General features: G+C 36.9%; 1 protein-coding gene across 2 annotated transcripts in view; it reads left to right on the top strand.

Annotated features, from left to right (window-relative positions):
- The first annotated feature begins 1,672 nt into the window (after positions 1-1,672).
- The window catches only part of LOC143359380 (protein qui-1), a 27,277-nt gene continuing 13,465 nt past the window's right edge, over positions 1,673-15,484 (top strand). The window contains exons 1-3 of one of the 2 annotated variants that reach the window (XM_076797293.1): positions 1,673-1,731; positions 12,219-13,077; positions 14,124-14,307. In XM_076797293.1, the coding sequence (XP_076653408.1) occupies positions 14,199-14,307 (109 nt within the window). In that variant the 5' untranslated portion in view covers positions 1,673-1,731; positions 12,219-13,077; positions 14,124-14,198. Of the gene's footprint in view, positions 1,732-10,374; positions 10,744-12,218; positions 13,078-14,123; positions 14,308-15,484 lie in introns of those variants that run through there. The other variant, XM_076797294.1, reaches the window with a different exon arrangement.

Here is a 15,484-nt window from a genome sequence, read left to right as displayed (position 1 = left end):
ATGGAATATGTGTTTTTATACTGGAAAGTATAAAGTTTTGTTAAAGATTGTCTACAGATTGTTACAAAATTTATTGAATCTTCCATATATGGTACTTAATACTTAATTTTTATACAATAATTTCTTTGTGTTCGATCATTCATTTGTCAATGATAATCAATGAAATAATATGAACAAATTGGTATAATGAAACCCGATTGACTAAAGCTTGAAGAAGCTATAAAAAACTTTTGTTACACTTGGAGAATGTGTTTCAAATTGGGTAAGGTGGGAATTTCTTGATCTAATTCAGTTCTAATTGCTATGTACAATACTGGCTCCAAACATTATTATACACCAATTTATATCCAACAATTTTTAGGGCATGCAAGATACACTGCAACATAATATCTAGCATCAAGAAAAAATATAAAATTCAGGAATCTAGATTTTTCCCAAAAAAGCAAATTGAATATCATCTGTAAATTTTTTATTCATATTGCGTCACTTTTGCAGAGTTTCAGACCGTTCATTATCTTTTCACGTACGCATACAGAACACAATAAACCATATGCAAAACACGCTTAAAAGCAAAAATCGTGTACGACCACAAAATAGTGTCTTCAAAGACAAATATCTATAATCTACATACGTTGTTGGATATATATATGTATATGCATATAAATGAATATATTACACCTCGTTAATTCGAGATAGGTCTGTGCACAGAAAAATCGAGGATTTATAAAACTCCATGTCTCGTACCACCAATGCTGCCAAAACGAAGGGCACTCGAACCAGATGACAGTTTTTCGTAGATATGAACGAAAATCATTACGAAAGGAGAACAGGGATAGCGATGGGTGATGTAAATCGTTCACCACTTTGAAGTGCACTATAAACGGTGCAGAAATAAAACACTTAATGCCGCAACAATGTCTTTTCCAATTTTCTTCCTTCTGACATTACAGTTTTATTTTTAAAATTTTATTAGGCTGTCAATAATTTCATAGTGACTTTTCTTAGGTATACTTACACTAGTAAACAATCCACCATACCTTACTCTTCCAATAAACTGGTAATAGTTTCCTGATTTGAATTCAAACTGTTTTCCCGCCCGCTTTCTTTTCCAAAATGGCGCACGGTAATGGCAGCAAAAATATTTGAATCGAATGTTTAAAAGTATATAGAATGTATTAAAAAATAGTGGATTACTGACCCACATATTTGATTGTAGAAACGATTCAATTAAATAATATATATATATAATTGAATGGCTAATTGTAAAATGATTTGGATCGATTTATTTGTTAAGAAAATCGAAATGGTCTAGAAATGGTGCAAGACCTTTTCTGTCTTGATTCTGGAGGTGATTTGAAGAAACTTTTTTCCTCATCGAAAAAATTGTTAGTGAAAAACGTTGTCCAATCAGAGAACGAGTACAGTTCATACGTTAATTAAGGAAAAAATTTCTACAAAATTATATCAGGACTAAGCGCAGTTTCTGGAACACCCTGTATGTGACAGAAATTTGCAAATCGTGCCCACTGTCGATAAAAGAAATAAAGGCATAGTTTTCATCAACCCCCTGCAAGATGGCGACTCGCGTCTATGTTCCCAGGTGAATCGTGGTAGGGCGCATGCGCGCGGCCCATCGCCTCGCTTGAGCCACGCTCGGCCCTTGGCGTCAGTAGTGGTGCGGCGCCTGTGGTGAGGGTTGGTGTTTCTCGTCGCAGCTGAGACAACAGACCGGTAAGCGCTTTTTCATCCTTTGAATCCTCGACACCGTGCATTTTTTTTTATTAACTCTTTCTCTCCTTTATACCGGTGTAACCGAAAACTCGCCGGTAAATAATAACTTGAATATCTTCCGATTTCGTTATACCGGTGTCACGGTTATTTCGAGAAATTCAGGATCTCCTACATGCGTGTGTAGATACACGGTGCGTATGTGTGTGTATGTGTGTTTTTTTCATAGTCCCTTAGCTCGATAAACATATATCCCTCTACCCCCCGAGAGCCCTCGCCATTTTGACTCGTCCTTACCGATCGATAGGAACAAGATAATTGGAAATATTACCGACGCGGCCGATTGTTTCACGAGCCCCGACAAATTAAAAAAAGAACTAATTATTATCGCTTATCGATGGACAGGTGGCGCTTCCCTCTCTCTCTCTAGGGAGTGCTCTTTTCCTCTTTCTCTCTGTCTCCCTCTCTCTCCCTCTGTGTTGTTCCCGGTTTCTTTCTCATCCTCTTCTTCTTTTCTTTTGTGTGTCTTCTCGCCCGTTTGTTCGCCTTATCTCTATATACATTTTAAATACGACCACCGTCTCGATTGCGGCCCTTTGTTTCCACGCTTGTTTGCGCGGGATCAATTGACAGGTTAAACTCGCACGAATAATATTTGAAATTGGAGGAGCAGACCCCTTAAAACAGCATTCCTCGATTCGCTAAGACGATTTTCGAATCTGCCATTTTTGGGAAGGAACGATAACGAGGTGATGAACATTTCTAAAACAGTATCTACTCTAATTGAATTATGTTCCCTCGTGGCCATTATGTTTAAGCATCAGAGTCTACTTTTTTTTCTGTTTTATGAAATTATTGAGGTACAGAATGGGGTTAATGTAACTCACACATATAAATGTAACTTATACGGTAGACTCCCGTATAACGCGATCAACAAATTGTTTTCAGAAACTGTAGTTTACGTCACAGTAAATATACGAATGAGTTGTTTGAAAAGTTTGTTCGCTTACTGCCACAGAAGACACATTTATACATCATATTCCTATAATCCTTTCTGAAAAAAGTTTGATTTTATTACATCCACTGCTTGATAAAGTTTGCAATAAATTTTTTATTATTACCTATTCGTTTCTACGCGGTGAACGTACTACACATACGTTTGAACAAGTATTTGCATTAATTTCGGCGCAGCATGTTTATATTTACATGAAATGGTGTTTTACTTGACACCAAAATAAATTCTAGTAATTATGAAAATATAATATCAGCTTTATGGCATTGTTATTTGCAATATAAAAAAAAATGTAAGTTTACCGAAGAGTATGTTTTCATGAGTATTAGGAACAATGGTTGTTATTTGCATAAATTAGCATAATGTTAACGTACAGAAACTAGTTGCGTGATGTTGGCACAAGCAACCACACGCGAACGAAGAAATGATGGGAAGTAGGGGTTGCCATAGGTGTTAAGTTTCCGATGTATACCACTAGAGGGCAATTGACATAAACCGCAAACTCGATATTATTTACATAGGATTCGTACATATAGGGATCACTTGCAGCTGTGACAGAATTTCCCGATCCGTGAGCAAATCTCCGGTGAAATGACACTTTTTGCCGCGCGGAAACGGAACGTTTCCGATATTTCCATAGCCGATCCTCCGGCATTATGTTCGCGTTTCCGTTTTTACCCCTTCTGGCGTGCGAAAAATAATATTCGAAATGCAAAACTGTTGGTATTTCTTTTATCGCAATCATTCAACGAAGACGGTTCGCAATGTCAAGAAAGTTAACGATAATTAAAATCTTCCAATCTATAAATAATGAATTTTATAGTTAAAATAAAATATTTTTAAAAATTTCTATAGTAATTTATATTTAATTTATTTGGAACAAGTTAAAAAGCTCTCGAGTAGTATTCAAATAATATTATATTGTTTTATAATCTAAGTAATGTTCGTTCTTTGTAATTAAATTGATTATTCCAAGTACAAAACGTACTAATAACTAAACAGTTACGGTACGGATGAATTAACGGGGGCAGTATAAATTTTTTCTAAAGTGACATTCAAAGGTGGAGCGTAATTAATAAAGCGATAGTTGTCCGCGAAAGTAGGTCGTACTAAAATTGGTTAGCAATTAGCGAGCCTGTCACAATTTCGAAAAAAAAAAAAAAAAGAGAAATGGGAACCGCCGCCGCTCTTAGGCACGTTAAATATTTCCCGGAGGTGTGCTTTCGTATTTTTTCCTCGTGTTACACCTTTTAATTTGGTTTCCACTGCTATCTCTCTGCGTATGTTTTCATGCGATTTGTTTACGGCGTTACTAGATCTACGCAGAGTTTCAGGTTTCACTGGCTGCGTTCACCGAGTATTTTTACGGCGGGCTGCATAACACGCTATGCAATTCTTTCCTCTTATCTTTGGAGTTTAAATTCGGGGCTGCCATCACCTCCAAAATTGCAAATGAAATTCGATTAGCAGAAAAAACGAAAATTGTTATCTGTCAGAAAAGTCAGCGAACATTGGATAAGCAAGTAGGGCAAGGGACCCAATTACTGTGGGGTTACCAATTACTTGTGCCTATATCAATTATACTTATTTTTAAAGCATAGTGAATATTAAAAAGAAAGGTATACATATATATATCTTTCTATTCACTATGCTTTAAAAAAAATATCTCTTTCTATTCACTATGGTTTAAAAAAAAATATATATAACATATGCATTAATATGCATTATGCTTAAAAATTGAGTGTAATTAATATAGACACAGTAATTGGGTCCCTTATCCTACACGAACAAAGCTTTGTAGAAGAAATAAATGTATACCGAATAAGTGAATACGTAAATAAATTGTTATGTAATAAACAAGTGTATTCGTTTATGGTATGTATGTATATTGTATGCAATTTATTCATCTATTCAATACTTGGTTGTTTGTTATGCAACCATTTATTTATTTAATATACATTTATTTCTTATTCAACAATTCGTTAACATACTTGTTTACCCAATGTTTATTCAAGTCTGCGACAATGTATCCATGTATTTATCTATTAGATGATTCATTCGTGTATTCATTTGGTTATAGAAGAAGCAAATCAAAATAAAGTGAAATGGAATTAGCACGTTCCGCGACGGAAAATTAAATTTTTCCCGGGAGGGAAACGGCAAAATAAGGAAATCTCTTTCGAGGGAAAATCTTTTTTTTTCTCTCTCTCTCTTTCGCATTTGATCACGTTACCCCACTGTCTAACGTTGCAGAAATACTTCACGGGTCGCATGATCTAGTGCCACGTGTTTTAATGATGGCCATTGTTTCCCTTTGCCTGATTCGTTTCCTTTGTCCCTTAGGAGTTCTTAGTTTCTTTCGCATACTCCTTCGCGCAGAACGACACACTTGAAACGATCCGTGCAGTTCGTTTTCCAGTATTTTCAAATGAAAAAGAAAATATGCTATGCTTTCAACAAAAGCGCACTTTATTGATTTAAACAATCCACGGAACGTTTATTAACATGTACATGGATTTTTAGAATGACCGTTGTTAATTGTTAACTGACTGCAGGTGTTGTTTTTGTATTTTTTAATAAATTTCTGTGTAAATTTTTCTTTTCCCAACAAATTTATTAACGATAACACGAAGTTGCATGATGATCGGCAATTAAGTGCTCCAACATGAGAGTCCATGAAACCTGCGCATTTGTTTGCGCAGCATACGGTTTCTAAGTACACAAGCAGGTTTATTTGCCATTAGGCAAACAAATAAACACTCGAGAGCTCGATCATTGTTTACATTCGGAAGATGGGCGGCGTCTTTTCCGGTGTTAACATTATATGTACGTCTTACGCGAAGCTCGAGCTTTTTCCATAACACCGGTAAATTTCGATCAACAAAATCGCTAGAAAATTTTCAACAACTTTCGACACACACCCGGCGCACAGAACACGTTTTAGCTGGTACTTGTTCTCTGTGGAAATATTTATTTATAACGATCGACAGGATCTAGGATAACCTAAAAATAATTACGCTGATAACAATAACAGCCTAGGCGGGGTTAAAAATAGCTGTGAAATTGTGCAGATTAACATTAAACAGTTAAGTGGACAACTATGGAGCTGGATATCGAGGAAGTATACTAAACGTAGAACGGAATCTATTTAAGAAGCACACGTGCGCGTGGGACGCCGTAGTTAAAACAAAACTGAAACGGCAATCAATTAATTAGCCCAAGAAGTAAACGACAAAACTGATTGAATAAAGAATAAATTGAAATATTGATACGCAAGAAATAAATGACTAAAATTATTAAATAAGAATTAGATTATTAAATCAATTGAAAAATTTATTAATTGAAAATTAGATGGCTAAAATTGTCAAATAGAAAATAAATAAGAAAAATTGTTAAATGAATGAATAAACAAATGAATTGTTGGGAACGGACTCTGATTTGTCCCGCAGAGGGGCATCTCTAAAAACCAGGAGATTGAGTGCATGATCGTTAGTGGGAAAAATGGTGAAAAGAATAGCCATTACGTGGAAAATGGGTTCCCGATGGAAATTGGGTAGTTATCAGCGATCGAATCGTTTCCCATTGTTCAAGCATTGTTCGATCTGCGGATCGGTCGATTAGGCGTGTTCGTCTGGCGGTCTAGGGGCGGTCGTTTATTCGTTTCGAGATACTAATTGGTACGGCATGGTTGCACTCTCAAGATCAGTCGATTCCGAGGTTTAAGCGTTACGTGTCGCTTACGTACAGAGTATACGTACGTAGTATACACTGTGTATGCACACTATATGAAAGCACTGTATGTATGTTTCTCGCCCAGGGTGGCCGGGTCAAAAGTTCAGGGGTTCACCAGGGGCTGGGACACTTGGCAGTGACTCGACAAGTTTCTTCATCCACACTTTCCACCCACGTAATAATTGAGTCACCGCTTTTACCAAATCGATTAACATAGTTCTCTGGTTTTCAACCAAAAAATAATCATTTTTTTTTAAGTATCAGTGGGTCAATACCCGATCTCATAATAGAGTTCAATTTGTTTCTAATGATTTTTTTTATGAAACTTTGATCAACGTATTCGTGACATTTTTCTGATTAAAACGAGTCCAAACACGATACCATTTGGATCCTATTTGCTCGTTTAATTCATGATCCAATGGAACCTCGATTATGCGAACTGTTCGATGAAATGTGAGAATCGTGGATTAAACGAGTAAATGTGAACCAAAGTGTACCGTGTTTGGACTCGTTTTAATCAGAAAAATGTCACGAACGTGTTGATAGAAGTTTCATAAAAAAACAATTGGAAACAACAAAGTTACGTTGTTGACTTAGTATTATCTAGTATTAGTATCGATCTGGAAAAATGCAGGACATTCGGAGGTGAAAATCTACGATGTTCGGAATTCTTTGACGGTGTTAGAATTACAAAAAGGTTTCATAAAAAAATAATCGAAAACAAAAAAGTTTTGTCATTGAATTGGTAAATATGGTGCACATCTATTCCGCATATCTCGAGGCTATCTGTATTCATATTTCAATACAAGAAAATAACGGTATCACGTGACATTTAATTTTATCTAATTTGATCTCCCTGCAACTAGTTCATAAAATACGAGTTTGCTTAATTGTTGACATTTATAGTCTAACATGACGTTTCGAAATTAATTTCAGACTGTCTCCCTCGCGTCAAACAGCCTTCAGTCGACTGAGAAAAGTTGCAGATGATGGAGGAGGGTCGCTTAATGAGTACCGGTCACCTAAATTATGCTTAATTGTGATATTATAATTGTGTCACGGGTCGTACAATAACGCTTAATTGCTATATCGAAAATTCTATAGCAGCGCGGAGATTCGTTCACAAAGAGGCTAGCAAATTCCATCTGAGATTATGCGGAACATCAGAAGAATCATCCACCGAGATTGAAAAAAAGTAATTACAAATAGACGGCAAAAGTTAATTAGAATGGTGAAAGTTAGGTACGAATAAATGATAAAAGTTTAACGAGATAAAAACTTTTAAAAAAAAAAAAGGGAAAAACAAAATGATCTACGTGGCAGCGAGTAGTTCGGATAGTAGAGGTTCTATTAAATCGTGGATTAAACGAGTAAATACGATCCGAACTGCATCGTGTTGGGTATCATTTTAATCGGAAAAGTTCAACGAATAACTGGGTCGACGTTTTACATTAAAATCATTCTAAACAAAAAAGTTATATAACAATTTCTAAACAAAAGATCAAGGAACACTGTCTCTACGATATAAAATCGAAATTTTATTTAGAGGCATTATTGTAAATGTTCTCTTTCATACTCCCACACGATTGTTGATTTATTGTTAATTCTGCATAAATAACAAAACGAAGGTTGTCCAAACGATAAGTAATCGAACGTCGATTTATTCGTTGTTCTCGATGAAATAACATTTTCTTCGGGCAAAACCGAACACAGGTAGCACAATGGTCATTTCAGCGACAGTTAATTGTCACGGTCGAGTTACTTATCGTCGTGAAATCGTCCGTTCGCGCGAGTTGTCCGCGTATCGATAAAACTTTTCTTCGTCGCGGCAACATTGCCTATTGAAACGGCGCACCGTGGTCCCAGTCGATGAATTAGGAGGAAAAAAGTTCAAAAATTGAAGGTAACAAAAAACATGTATCAGTGAATTTTCTATGTACATCCCACAGAGACGCAAAGTGACCTCTGGTATTAGTTTCATTATCAATGAAACAAATGACGAACGCAAATGTCGCGTCGCATAATTGTTTTACGTTACTCGATCGCTTGTCGCGAAATAGTGTCTATGAAAACGTGTGTTCTGATCACCTGGATTTATTATCGATGCTGACAAATTTAAAACAATTGCGTCTCTGTGGGATGTACATAGAAAATTCACTGATACGTGTTTTTTGTTACCTTCAATTTTTGAACTTTTTTCCTCCTAATTCATCGGACTACTGTGCGACGCGGCGTCGCTGTAAGAGTGTACACACTGCGACCCGGTTATCGGCGGAATTTTCTGACAAAGAAGAATTTCCTTTTCAAATCTCGCGTCCGGGAAACGTTGCCCCGTCCTCCCCGGTGTTTTATCTGCACGGGATGTTACAACTTTTCGAGCGCATTTGCATGAAGATTCTTGGGCGTGGTGGTTTTAGCTCCCGGATCAATGGGAAACGTCCCCTTTTCTTTCAGTTTCTGGTTTCGAGACCGTGCCTGGCCGCCGTCTGCCGCGCCAAAATGTAATCGGAATCTACAGAACAATTCCATCAAGGAAACCTTTTATTTAATCAATTTTGTGCACCTTAATATAGAAACATAGCTTCTTCGATGTTCGACGTAATTTTGCACGTGTTTACGGTGAGTGCAAAATTGTGGAAAAATTTGGCAAAACACCTTCCAGTATGCAGTTCAAAGCTACACAATTGTAATGTCGAAAATAGGTCAAGGAAGTTGCATATTTACAATTATTGTTCACTAATGTTCGGATATGGGAAGGTTAACGCGTGAAAGTCGATTTTTTACAAAAGCGAATAACATTTGTCGGATCGTTTTTTTTTTTAATGGTCGTCCTCGCGATACCCAAATGAAATATGGCAGCCATCGAAGCCCCGTTTTTACAACGGTTACTACTCGCGGAGATCGTTCAATCATCGTTTCCTCTCGGCTATCGTTGCGCAAGCAATCCAATTATTCCAATTATTGAAATCGAGAATGTATTCCCCCGTTGTGGATTGAACTTGTTAGCGGAATCAGTTGATGTCCCAGTAACGTCGGCTGACATTCAATTAACTAGTGAACGAGATCGATTCGCCATCTTTATTTATACTCTGCTCTCGTTGCTGCTCCGCGAGATTCTCCGGTGAAATGCCTGTATTATTCTTTCACAGAACTAACAATAACCACCGATGAATTAACGATCAGCAAAAGTGGTCTACTAAATGTTCGCGTAATTCTTAATATACTCTAAACACAGAGAAGCGACGTTCTAACTCACCCTAGCGGAGCATTTGACGGTCCGAGAGAAGGGTACATATTGCAATACAGTGAATTCTCGATATATGTCAACAACACGGGGGTCTGGTCAGCGTCATGTATCGTGCAGGAGACATACCCGAGCCGTGTTATGTTTACCGAGGCCTCTCGAGCTTCGCGGCCCCTCACGGGGTATATCCTGTGGTAGTGGGGATAATTCCGCGACGTTTATCATCCAGGCCTTGGCGACATATATAGAGAAACCACTGTACAATTAAAATACAAGACTGGAATACTTTAACTGCATGCACGAAAGTATTTTACTGAATTTTTACCAGTCCAAAAAGTCTGCATCGCGAAATAATTGAAAATACAAAGTTGTTTTTTCTTCCGAACATACGAGATATAAACTGGGTAATGGGAAGCATTTTCGTAAATTTTTCCAAAATTTTCCAACCACAGGGAAATCACCATCGACCATGAACGAGGACGCAGCTTGCTCTTCCGAAAACCAATTTCGCACAGGATTGAACCGCAAAATGAAATACAAAGCGGCCACAAACAATCGGGAAAGTTGTTGAAATCCACGAACAATGCCACGCAGAGAAGGCAAAAAGGCATAGAGAGAGAGAGAGAGAGAGAGGGAGAGTACAACGTCGAAGCAAACGGAGGCGTATGTACGTCCTCGAGGAACGCGACGCTCAGCAATTATCGAGACCCCCGGATAAGTGTCTGTAAACAGAGCGGATGAGCGTTCATCGAAACCGGACTCGCTCCGTTGCAGTGGCGCAGAAATTCCAAGGAGGGTGGAGGACAGTAGAGAGAAGTACAGCGGACTCGTTGTCAGTGTCAGCGACGTGAAAGCGTCGTTAGGCGACATCCATTTTAACCGGATCCTCGGGAAATTTTCACGGAGCCGGGGATCCATTAAAACGAAAGTGGATAAAGCGGAAACGACGGGGTTCACCTAGAAGAACTGGACCGAGACAAGACGAAGCACGTGGATAGAAAAAAGAAGGAGGATCCTCGAATCGATCGTAAGCGACGATTCCTCGAGAAGCTCGCGGTGAATCCAATTAGAATCAACGAGATTCCTTCTACGGTGCTTAGGGAATCCCTCTTTCTATCTGCTCCCCTCTAAAATTGTTTATTGGACGACCGTCTTTCTCATTTTTATACAGAAATTGGATTTTCATTATTTCGTGTCACGTTTAATTATCTCGAATCGAAGTTTTACTTAACAAATTTAATATAATAACGAATCGATGTAATACTACGTCTTTATTACGCAATGTTCAACTACATGCTTCAAGGTATTTTACTGAATTTTTACAGGATCTTCCACGCACCGTAAACGTGTGCAAAATTACGCGAAACACGGAAGAAACTGTACAATTTGGTTCAAGAAGACTGTACCGCAAAATAATTGCAAATATAAATTTTTGTTTCGAATATTTTGCAAAATTTTTACAAAATTTTTAACGTATATCAACACAGGAAAAAATTTACCAAAAACTCGAGCACCGACTTGAAATATAAACAATTTTTTAAAAAATTGTATATTGTTAATAATATTCTGCGCTGACGATTGTGAGATAGCCGGCGCAGGAATTACTGTTCTGTAACAGCAATTTCGGCGAACACTGTGCGAAGCCTTTGAACGGAGCAGATTGTTCAGAACAAAGGGTTAATTTTGAGGGCGAAATCGATATCGCGGGAAATTCGTTCCCCGGGCCACTCGGAGTGCATTTTCTGCAACCGGGTTGCATCAAGGTTGCATAATGCATTTCACGTCAATAAAGCGGCCCTGACACTGTACACACGGCGAACAGTCAACTACAATTTCTATTCAGAGACCGAAGCATTCAGTGCGCTTCCGGTATCCCTCTACAAAAATCAATTTCATACAAATAAATAAAGGCGGATCTCTCCTTTGAAATGTTAATCGAATTCCACCACTCTCGCGTATAATATACATTTCCTTTTTCATTCCTTTGCGTCGACAGATTGTTAGACAGTTTATATTGAATCGGCAAACGATATCGAATCATCTTGTTTCTTAATAACTGTGATTTATTTTGCGAATTTTTACAATTAAACGTTTTCCAACGTATTCGTGACATTTTTCTGATTAAAATGAGTCCAAACACGACACTGTTCGGATCATATTTACTCGTGTAATCCGCGATACAAGTGGAAGCATGATTCAGATAGAATCGGTTCGGATAAGCGAGGTTCTACATAGTCGTGGATTAAACAGGCAAATGTGCTTCGATTGATGTCGTGTTTGGGCTCATTTTAATCAGAAAAATGTCACGCATGTGCTAGTAAATGTTTGGTAGAAAAATACTTAAAAACAACAAAGCTTTTAAACAATAGCTTTACGTACAGGTAGACGTTACTATATCCATTCTGACTTGCTAAACGCTGATTTATGACCACCGCGCTAGAACGAATGACCTCGGCAGAAAAACCTGTTTCCCTAATGAACATTCGCACCTTTCTGTTACAGATTCACCGGGATATTAATAAAAATGGGCACAACCTAGTTCGCGCGAAGGAAGATTCACGGAAAAGACCGCGGAAGAAGATGAGTTACGTTATTTGACCCAGCACCATCGATCAGCAATATAAATTCAGTACAAAAAGGAACAAATTAACAAATTAACGAAACAAACTAAGAGAAAAAATAGAACGAAACATAAGTAAAATAACAATTAAAGAGAAAAGAAAGAGAGAATAGATTTTCTCGAATATACAAAAATCGAAGAAAGAGAGGAGAGAATAAAAAGAAACTAGAAGGCCGGAAGCGAGGACAATCTTCACCAAAGTTACCTAATTAATTAATAAAATTACTTAATTGACGGGATCGATCGCTGATCGAGGAGTTCGATTTTTATGAGATCTCTATTCGTTTGTAAATGTATTGAAAGTTAATATACCAGAGGTTGTTTATCATCATTGTCATCGTCACGATTAATTATTGTTAATGTTAAGAGATATTTGCTGTTTAAGAGATAGCCTGATGACGGATGAGAACGAAATATTTTGATTGTTGTTTAACAGAGGAGGAGATACAATCAATATTTGACAGAAACGAGTATTCCGGAGAGTAAGCTTAGAGGTTTAAGGAAGTATATGTAGGTGTTGAAAATTGTGCGATTATTATATATGAAAAATTATTATATATAAAGAGAGAGAAAGACAGAGAACTATATAAAACAGTTTGTGTCCATGGGGTCCACGTTTTAAGAGATTATCCAGAGAAAATAAAGTCGTTTTTATTGTTGCTACTTGTAAGGAGGGAGATCATTATCAAGAGAGTGAGAGAAGAAGGAAGAGAGTCGAAGAAGAATTAAAATTAATACAAGGTGATCAGTTTATTTGCTGTTAAATAATAGCCTCGTTTCATTGATAAATTAATCAGATATTTACACAGCAAGAAAATTTCTAAGACCACCAATTTTTGGAAAATTGATGAATCGATTACATTTTTTACAGTAAGAATTTTTTAAATTAATAATTTACTGGACAGTATAAAAAGATAGTTTGTCACTTTTTATTTAAATTCATACGTGGAAAGTTTTAGTCATATTAATAATTATTAATTGGCAACATATTGCTTTTATTTATATTAGAGCATAACGTCGTGTAATTATTTTGTAGTTTGTTTATTTTTTGTTGAACAGAAATAAGTTTACCGACGTGATATCATTTTTAATAAAACGCATTTTTAAATACTTTCGTATATGTTTGTTTTATTCAACCCTATAGTGCTGCACATAACATGCAACTGATAATATAAATTAGCTTTTATCATTATTAAAGTGTACATCTTTTTAGAGTCTGTTGAAACATTTTTCAATGTGTTCAAATATTTTTACCGAATACAGTAGCCTCCAAAAAATTATTATAAACATTCTTAGGAACTTCTGCCAACACATTCGTGACATTGTTCCGATTAAAATGAGCCCAAGCACGATACACTTTGGATCATGTTTACTTGTTCAATCCACGATTCTCATATTCCGCCGATTGGTTCGGATAATCGAGGTTCCACTAAATCGTGGATCAAACAGTTGGATGTGCTCCGAACTATGTCGTGTTTGGGCTCGTTTTAATCAGAAAAATGTCACGAATACGATGGTAATGGTTTCACAATTGAAATCAAAGAAATCATAGTACTACGCGTACAATTTAGCATCTTTATTCGTCGGTCGTCGCTCTCGCGTCGCAAATGAAACAACTATGCGAAGTGAAAAGTTCCGGGAGTTGTTGTCCCATCATCGGAGTGACGTTTGCATTATATTAAATAATTTTTAACAAATATTGAGAGATATTCTTTTAATGAAAAAGCCAGGGGTGAGCAGCGAGCAGCGACTCGGATCTGACACAATTTCATTCTCTGTTGGCTCAGAGAGCGGACTGCAGAATATTTTCGTGATTCGGGGGAAATGTTGCATTGAGATCGAGGGATTAAGGGATCGCCAGCATGAATCTGGAAGTGGAGCTGATCGCGGGGGTGATTAAGGGCGGGCCACCCCCTAGAAACTTGCCGGCGCCGAGGCTGATTAAAATTTTCATCGCTGGAGAATGGAATGGTCTTATCCTCTAATCCTTCTTTTATCTTGTGGCATCCGGGCCGGCGGATGTTTATGCAGATTCGTTTATTTCGGTTAATTGGCCTGAAAACGAAAACTTTGCAGGCTCTCGCGCGACTTATTGTTGGACGTGAGGAGGTCTCGTCGTCGCGACAAGAACAAACAGAAAGTTCATTAAAATTCTGGCCTACCAAAGGTTTTAATTAATGGCATAGCATCCGCCTGTACGGTTGTTACTAATACTCTTAGCTCTGTGTACGTGTGCGTTTGTTAGATGTGGACGACACGTTCTGCATACACACTGTTGCTTTCTCAAACGATCTGTTCGATGTGTACGTGTATCGAAGAATGTTTTTCTTTTTGTAATATTCACCTATCCACACGATTCTGAATTATTGCTTTTGTTCTTCTGTGGAGAGATTTTCTATAATAAATAGAATAGTATGTAGCTTTTTTTAATTTAATGTTTAACTTGCTTCATTTATCGAATTGTATGAAGAGAAATATTTTTACTTATTTGTTAATGTATCGTGGAATGTTCTGTGGATGTTACAGTACTGAATTATTGTTATTAAATATTCTTGTCAATGTTTAGTGAGTGTCGAGCACCGGGAGAGTTTGAATAATTATTTTTTCAACCCTGTTGTGGAGGGAGAACAAAATGTAAAATTTTACGAAAACTATTTTGCGAACCAGTTTAATTATTGTAATTTCAAGCATGATTGCAAAGATGATTTGTCTTGGGTTTTATATTCGATTTGATTAAAATTGGGATTTTAATGTTTTCTCTCCACAGAAAATAAGAAAAATAATGTTTTAAACTGTTTCAATTGTTCTCTCTTTTACATGGTAAATTATTATAGTGTTTGTGCACTGGAATTGTAAATTAATATTTGTTTACGTGTTCACCTAAGTGCCTGTGTAGCCATGTGTTCGTCGATTCTTTCGTATATGTCTCTAGACGTTCATTTTTGCTATTGCTTGGACTATTTGTCGGAGTGTATGTGCGAATGGCATGATTCTAGATATGTTTGTATGAAACAGTTTTCCTGATTTAACAGTCGGAAAATTAAGCAATTTTCCAGAGGCTTTAACAAAAGTATTAAACATCGATTTCGTATTAAACATCGAAAACATTTTTCTCTCAATATTTTGAAACACAAATTTTCTTTTAATA

This window comes from Halictus rubicundus, chromosome 11 (assembly GCF_050948215.1).
Source record: "Halictus rubicundus isolate RS-2024b chromosome 11, iyHalRubi1_principal, whole genome shotgun sequence".
NCBI classification, from domain to species: Eukaryota; Metazoa; Arthropoda; class Insecta; order Hymenoptera; family Halictidae; genus Halictus; species Halictus rubicundus.
The sequence above is the reverse complement of the archived record's forward strand: the minus strand, read 5'-3'. Positions and strand labels throughout refer to the sequence as shown.